Source organism: Rhodotorula graminis, assembly GCF_001329695.1.
Source record: "Rhodotorula graminis WP1 unplaced genomic scaffold RHOBAscaffold_5, whole genome shotgun sequence".
Classification (NCBI taxonomy): domain Eukaryota; kingdom Fungi; phylum Basidiomycota; class Microbotryomycetes; order Sporidiobolales; family Sporidiobolaceae; genus Rhodotorula; species Rhodotorula graminis.
In genome coordinates this window covers 1,100,694-1,108,111 of record NW_017264932.1, presented here as the reverse complement: position 1 = coordinate 1,108,111, position 7,418 = coordinate 1,100,694, and the positions used below count along the sequence as shown (strand labels likewise).

The window sequence follows — 7,418 nt, the reverse complement described above, 5'->3', positions numbered from 1 at the left end:
GAGAGTTGCGGCGGGGTGGCCGTGGGACGATGGGTACCGGCTTTTGGGTGGGTCGGGGAAGTGCGCCAGGCGGAGTACGCCCCAGAGAAGGAGGACGAGGGGCGGCGCACCGAACGGGAGGTCGCTGCGGGCGCCGAAGGGTTCGGCGGGCGCTCGGGTAGTGCGGTGGTGGGGGCGGTCAGGGGGCGGTCGGGTAGTCGAGGAGCAGCCGCGCTGCGTATGGGCTCCGCAGCGTGGTTGAAGGATCGAGGTGGAGGTGCAGCACGCGAGTCGGCGGCCGGGCGAGACGGCGGCGCAGGTCGACCGTCGAGGGAGGAGCGGGAGGCGGTGCTGCGCTCGTCTCGGGCGGCGTCGTGCTCTCGCGCGTATCGATAGCGGTCGTCGTAGTCGTCTCGGTGGTCGAACGAGCGGCGGCGGTCGTCCCGGTAGTCGTTCTGCGGGCGGTAGTCGTAGCGAGGGGGAGGGTCGGGAGGGCGAGGGTCGGAAAGACGCGGTCCCGGCCGAGCATACGGCGCGGGCCGGGTCGAGTGCGAGGGGCCGGGTGGAGGAGGAGGGCTGAGCCGACGGCGCGGGTCAGGGCGAGGAGCTGGCGGAGGATGTACAGGTGGTCGCGAAAGCGGGATCGGCCGATTCGACGTCGGGTCCTGCCGCGACGCCGAGCGCTGCTGCGGTCGCGGCCCAGGATACGGCTGCCCATCGCCCGCCGGCCGAGAGGGAGCCGCATCGCCTTGGGCCGTCGTGCTCGCCGCATCGCCTTGGGCCGTCGTGCTCGCCGCCGCGCCGGACGAGTGCGCGCTCGAGCCCGAGGCCGGTCGGGTCTCGCCCGACGCGCCGGCACGAGCAACCATGCCCTGCGCGTCGGCCGGCGAGAGCCGCTGCGCGAGCGGCGCTGTCGGCGCTGTGCCGCCGACCGTGAAGGCCGTACGCGACGCGCCGCTCGAAGCTCCTGGCGAGGGCCGGCTCGCTGACGGCCCAGGCCTTGCGCCCGGCTCGTCGAGGCGCTCAGCGAGCGAGCGCGACTGCTCAGACGTGCGCTGTGCGCCGTTGTTGGTCGGCGGTGCGGCGCTGCGGTGGTCGCTCGACGAGCCCGCCGGCTTCGAGAGCCGGGCCGACAAGGAACCGCCGCCAGTCGAGCTGGACGAGCGGCTCAGCGACGGCGGTCTCGGGGATGGCGTCGACGCAGAAGAGGTGGTGGGCCGAGCTGGCGGTGGGTGGGACGAGGGCGCGGTTGGTGTGGAAGACGACGAGGGATGTGGCCGCTTGGGCTTGAGACGAAAGGCGAGGGAAATGGGCTTTGTGGACGACGATGGCTGCGCCTGCTTCGACGTCGACTGTGACGGCGCCTTTGTCGTCGAGGCGGGCCCGTTTGGCGGTCTCGACGACGAGCCGGTGGCGGTCGAGAGGCGAGAGGCGAGCTGCGGTCGCAACGAGAGTCAGCTCGGCCGGGAGGGGTGATGGAGAGAGGGCCGACACGCACAGTCTGGCCGTTGAACTCGCTCGTGCTCGCCGGACCCGTCGGTACAGGACGGTGCAAGTTGTTGGACGCCGAGGGAGGTGGCCCGCCGTTGCGGCCGAAGCGGTTGAGGAGGGACGGGCCCGACGGCGGGCGTTGGTCGGCCTTGCCGTGCTGGTTGTTGCCCTGGCTCATTTGCGCGGCCCTGAGCCGGTCTGGCGGCCTCGCTCGGCGGTGGCGGCGTTTACAGCGAGGTCGAGCTGGTCGAAGTGAGATGAGGGAAAGGGTGGCCAGTCGACGAGTGACGGATGCGGTTGCGGGCGGTGTGCGCTTGTCGATACGACACTGGCTCGCCTGTGCTGTCGGTAGCGTTCAGGGCTGAGAGCGGTACGAGAGAGCGAGAGCGAGAGAGCGGACCGAGGTTGGCTCCGTCACACCATGGCAGCCCCCCAGCTGGGCAGCTACAGCAGCAGCACCGCTCTCTCGCCAGACCACTACAAGCTCGTGCAGGCCGTCGAACGAGCCGGATCGCCCGAGGTGAGCTCGCCGTCGTCCCCCTCCTCGTCCAGCCTTCGCCTCACTGATGATGGACTCGCGCCCTCAGGACATGAACCGGGTCCTTCTGGCGTGCCTCGCCAAGATCAAGGCCAGCTGGACAAAGCGCGCCCCTTCCCCCGTGCGCTCCTCTCTCTCTCCTGTCCCTCTTCCGCCTGCCGCCCTGACCCTGACCCGAGTGGGGGCACGTCGCAGACCACAGCCCGCCACGACCTCGTCCTCGTCTTGTATGCCCGCTCGCACCGAGCAGACGCTTCACCAAGTCGCCTCGACGAGAGCGCGCAAGACCTGTTCGACGCGGCGTGGGCGCTCCCCGTCGCCGTCAAGCTCGCAGGAGGCGCCGGCCTCGTCAACCGCGACATGGGTGCGCTCTACTCCCTCTCTCTCTCCATCGTCACCCACTGAATCGTCACCTACAGGCTACCGCGCGTGCGCCGAGCTCTTCTCGCCCCTCGAGCCGCATCCTCTCAAGCTCCTCCTCGTCAACACGATCCGCTCGGTGCGCTCTTGTCGTTTCCACTCCCTCTCGAAGTGGGGCTGACCTTGGTCGCACACAGGACCTGTACGTGCCTGTCGGAGCCGACAAGGCCGAAGCGCGGTGGGCGGGCTCGCTTCGCGCCGCCGCACATCCGGCGCTCGCGTCGCCAGAACTCGCGCCCGCCATTCGCGAGCGCGTCGTCGAGCTCATGCTCGACCCGCATTACCCGTGCGTTCCATCGCTCTCTCTCATCTGGGTTTCGAGATGGTGGACTCACGTCGCGCCGTCCGCAGGAACCCGATCCGCCGCCTCGCTCTCGAGGCGCTCCTGTCGCTCGCCCGCTGTACTCGCGACGACGACTCGAGCCAGCCCACCTCGATCGTCGCCGAGGCTCGCAACGCCGTCCTTTCCCTCGTCCTGCCCCGTCCGCCCTCATCGTCTACCTCGGCCGCCGGTGGGCCCAGCCGTCGCCGCACCTCGTCGCCACAGCAGGCTCTCCCGCCCGCCTTCCTCGCCGCAATCGCCACCGCCCTTTCGCCCACCTCACCCCTACATCCTGTCCTCGCCGATGTCGCACAGCGGATCGAGCTCGTCGTCCAGCTCTGCCGGCGCATCCTCGCCGTGTCCGAGCAGGACGAGCGCCGCACGCGGCACAAGGGCGTCAAGTGCGTCTGGGCGACCGAGCGCGCCCTCAAGGTGCTGCGAGATGAGCTCGCGCACTCGGCGGCGGCGGGCGAGGAGCTCGGTGCGCGCGAGGACGAGGCGGTCTGTGCGCTCGTGTGGGAGGTCGTCGAGAAGATGCTCGAGACGGCCAACGAGGCCTCCGACGGTCCGTCAACTCTCTCTGCATCATCGTTTTTCGTTCATCAGGATGGTCACTGATGCTCCTCTCACAGCCGTCACCCTCACCGCCCTTTCCCTCTTGCCCTTCCTCTCGACCGCCATCCCCTCCTCGCCCGACTCGCCGGCCCTACGCCGCCTCCTGTCGCGCCTCAACTCGCACTTGATCAAGCGCTCATCGTCGGTCGAGCTCCTGTACGCCCTGCGTGCGCTCGCCTACCTGCCGCCCTCGACTTGGGCGACCGTCGATACTGGCAAGGGCAAGGCGCGAGCTGACTCGTCCTCGGCGCCCGCCGACCATTCCGACGAGCAAGCTTGGGGCGAGCAAGCCTGGGCGAGCATCCTCGCCGGCCTCGACGACCCGGACTCGACGATCCGCCGGGCGACGCTCGCCCTCGTCGCGCGGGTCGACGTCAAGCTCGTCGAAATGCAGTACGAGCGGCTGCTCACGTCGCTGTCTGCGCCGTCGTCGATCATCGCGTCGACGCCGAGCTCGTCGAGCGTCGCGAGCGGCCGGGCCACCTCGGGCAAGCGCCGGTCCGCCTCGAGCACGATCGCCCGCGTCGTCGAGGTCCTTCCCTTCCTCGGCAACGCGTCGTCCTCCTCGCCGTTCGCCACACCATCGCCCCTCCCTCCAGCGCCGCGCCTACTCGCCCTCCTCGCCCGCCCTGAACTTGCCCTCACCCCGACCACCGTCCTCCCCGCCCTCATCGTCCCCGTCCTGCACGTCTTCCAGTACGCGCCGCTCGAGGCGCAGCGCGCCTTCGCGCACGAGGTCCTTCTCGGCGAGGGCGGTGAGTGGAGGAAGAGCGTGATCGCGGGTTTGTGGGCGGCGGGGTCCGTGCAGGTGCTCGAGGAGAAGGAGGCGGCGAGGGCGCTCGAGCTGTTGAGCGAGTGGCTCACCCAGGGCGACGGTACGCTCTCGCGTCTTCTCCTCTTCCGCGATGGCGGATACTGACTGTTTGCTCGCGCGTGCAGGCTTAGCAGGCGCAGACCTCGTCGCCCTCCTCCAGGAACCCTTCATCTTCGCCGTCCTCCGCCTTCTCGCTCTCCATCCCGCACTCGACATACCCTCAGCTCTCGCCGATGAACCGGAGCGCGCCACGGCACACGCCGCCTCGCCAGAGACCGCGCGCCTCTTCCTCCTCGTCCGACGGTGCACCTCGCCTGCCGACGAGTACCTCCTCACGACCCTGCGCGTCGTCGGCCCGCGCACGCGCTCGGCGCAGCTCGGCGAGTTCGCCACAGCGCTGCTTGACGCACTCGACGCGCACGACGGCGCGGCGTCGGCGTCCTCGCCACCTCGACCGCCGTCCTCCTCCCGGCTGCACCATCCGCCTCCTGCGCCTTCGTCTGCCCCTCTCCGATACACCTATTCTCCGCCTCACTCGCCCACCTCGTCGCTCGGCGCAGCGGCGACACCGGGCTCGGCGTCGGCCGCCCTGTCGCTGTCGAGCGCCGCCCTCGCTCGCGAGCAGGCCGACCTTTTGCGCGAGCGGTCCGAGCGCGGCGGGCGAGGGGCGCGCAAGGGCGAGCCGGTCGAGACGGTCAAGACGCCGAGGCTGCGGGTGGGCGAGCTCCCCGAGGAGAGCGAGGGCGAGGACGACCGCGAGAGAGGGAGGGGCTCGAGGGTCGACCAGGTTTCGGGCGAGCGCGAGCGCGAGGAGGACGCGGGGGAGACGAGCGGCGAGGTGCGTCCCCTCTCTCCTTTCTCTCTCTTTCTCTGTCTGTGTCGAGGCGACGCACTGACGGGCAATCCGCGTTCCTGCTCGCCCGCAGCCACCGGCCGACCTCCTCATCCAGCTCGACTCGCTCGATCCATTCCGGGCGGCGTGAGCTCACGCTCGTCGTCGCGTCGAGGTGGACGGGACATCGGAGGCCCGTGGAACGGCAGGGAGTGCGGGAGGAGCTCGAGACGCGGGGACGAAGCGGTCACGGTGACGCTCTGGAGCGCGAGGAGAGAGTGTTTGACGCCTGGTCTTGCACTGCAGCTTCTTGAGCGCCGTGTCTGGCGTCCTGCGAGTACGAGAGCTGGACACAGGGCTGCATTCGCCAGCGAGAGCAGCGTCCGCGAGGTGAGAAGGTCGACTCTCGAGCGCACGCGCCTCGGCGCGATCGGGCTCGCGCTCCCCCCGCATTCTCCAACGGCCCTCACCTCATTCTCCCCCTTGCTGCGTCCCCTCACAGCCGCCGTGAGCGCGTCCAGCAGCGAGTGCACCCCGAGACCGCGCCACCCTGCACTCGAGCTCGCCCGCCTGGTCGCCCGCGTCGCGCACACACAACACCCGCCCGGTCCCGTCGCTCGACCCCTCAGCACCTCGCCCTCCTCGCCCTGCTCCACACCCAGCACAGCAGCGTGCCCGACACCGAGCACCACGTCAAAGCAGGCACCACGACTGGCCCACCACCCGCCCTCCCCTCGCGCTCCCCATCCAGCGCTCGCTCGCCGTCCGCTCGACCCCTCACCCGTCAGCCCGGCATGCACCACCTCGAGAGCCGCGACGGGCCAGCCGCGCAGCACCAGGGCCTGCACAAGCGCGGCATGTACAAGCGCCAGCGCGTCACCACGACCACCGAGGCGGCGACGACTACGACCGCTGCACGCACCACTCGCCGACGAGGTGCGTGCTGGACCGTCCTCCCCTTCAACGAGGGAGACCCTGATTGACTTGCTGCCCTCTGCAACAGCGACGACGACCACTGCGGCAGCAACCGTGCTCGAGAGCGCAGCCGACCTCGCCGCGACCACCTCGACCTCGTTCCAGTGCGCCCGTCCCTCTTCCTCTCTTGCCCTGGATCTCACTGACTCTTGCGCACCCAGGCCCGGCGTCGCAGCTTCTGGTACAGCCACCAAGTCGGTCGGCAACGCGCCGCCAACCCGTCACCGCACCCTGACGAGCGGCACCTACACTGGCTTCTCGTTCGCCGCCGAGTCGTCCGGCCTTCCTCACGCCAGCGCCGCCACGGCCGACTCGTCGACCACCGCCGCCGCCGCCACGACGGGCCTCCCGTCCGCCGCCATCTACGGCATCGCCATCGGTGGCGGCGTCCTCGCCGTCCTCGTCCTCGCCGGCATCGGCATCTGTTGCTGGAAGAAGCGAAAGAACGGCAAGAAGGTCGACGCCGTCGGCGGATGGACCAACCTCGGCGACAACGGGCGAGGCGGCCCGGGCGCCGGCCAGAGCCGGCCCGTCGAGCTGAGCAATGCCGCCGCCTGGGCGAGCAGCGACACGCTCGGCGCGGGCGGTCCCTACGGCGCCGACAGCAAGCCGTGGGCGCAGCAGTCGTTTTCGAGCCTCGCCTCGCACGACGAGAAGGGCCGAGGCGCACACGGCCATGCCCTGCCCGTCTTTGCGCCGCAGACGCACGACGCCGCTCGGCGTGAGCTGCTCGGCGGCCCACCCGCACGCAGCGCGACCGAGCAGTCCTTCCCGCGCAGCGCGACGGGCGCGAGCCTCGCGTCGTCGCTCCCGCCGAGCGGGCCCGAGCGCACTCGGCCGGCGACGGGCGCGCAGAGCGTCAACGGCGTGATCACATTCCGCGGCCAGCAGGCGCCGTCCGCCGTCCCCGTCGCTCAGCCTCCCCCTGCACGCCTTCCCTCTCGCCCGTCGCCCGCGTCCTCCCCTACCACTCGCAGCACCAACGTCCCTCTCCCGACCGCGACCCCTGAGCAGCCGCCTGCCGCTCGGCCCGCCCAGCCGGCGCACCTCTCGTTCAACGGCGTGCCGGTCGGCCCTCAGCCCATCACCACCTCGTCCTACCCTGCTCGCCGTCCCAGTTACCGCCCGAGCGAGGTGCCCTCGGTCACGGGCGGCGTCGACGCCGGTGTGCCCGCCTCGCCGTACGCGTTCGCCCGTCGGCCCGAACAGTCGCAGCGCGACACGCAGGAGCTCGCGAGCGACGAGCGGCTCGAGGGTCGGTTCATCGAGGTCATGACGGGGCAGGTCGGGCGAGACGAGCAGGCGAGGGCGAGGAGCAAGAAGGACACGATCATCGGCCTGACCGACGCGTACGGCGGCGAGGCCGACTCGGACGACGAGGACGAGGAGCGTGGTGCGTCCCCGTTCTCTTTGTCTCGGCCACGATGGTCTG

General features: G+C 70.7%; 3 protein-coding genes across 3 annotated transcripts in view; 1 reads left to right on the top strand and 2 right to left on the bottom strand.

The window, feature by feature from the left end:
- The window catches only part of RHOBADRAFT_64864 (uncharacterized protein), a 186,160-nt gene that overhangs the window by 95,494 nt on the left and 83,248 nt on the right, over positions 1-7,418 (bottom strand). The window lies entirely within an intron of this gene.
- Positions 179-1,648, bottom strand: RHOBADRAFT_53003 (uncharacterized protein; the record flags this gene model as incomplete). The annotated part of the gene is made up of 3 exons (XM_018416613.1): positions 179-434; positions 511-1,415; positions 1,478-1,648. 3 exons carry the CDS (start codon positions 1,646-1,648, stop codon positions 179-181), a joined length of 1,332 nt encoding a protein of 443 aa, XP_018272052.1.
- On the top strand, positions 1,892-5,162 carry RHOBADRAFT_43438 (uncharacterized protein; the record flags this gene model as incomplete). The annotated part of the gene is made up of 9 exons (XM_018414224.1): positions 1,892-1,990; positions 2,058-2,129; positions 2,204-2,372; positions 2,428-2,507; positions 2,566-2,714; positions 2,780-3,315; positions 3,383-4,240; positions 4,305-5,017; positions 5,106-5,162. The coding sequence occupies 9 exons, from the start codon at positions 1,892-1,894 to the stop codon at positions 5,160-5,162; spliced, it is 2,733 nt and encodes a 910-aa protein (XP_018272051.1).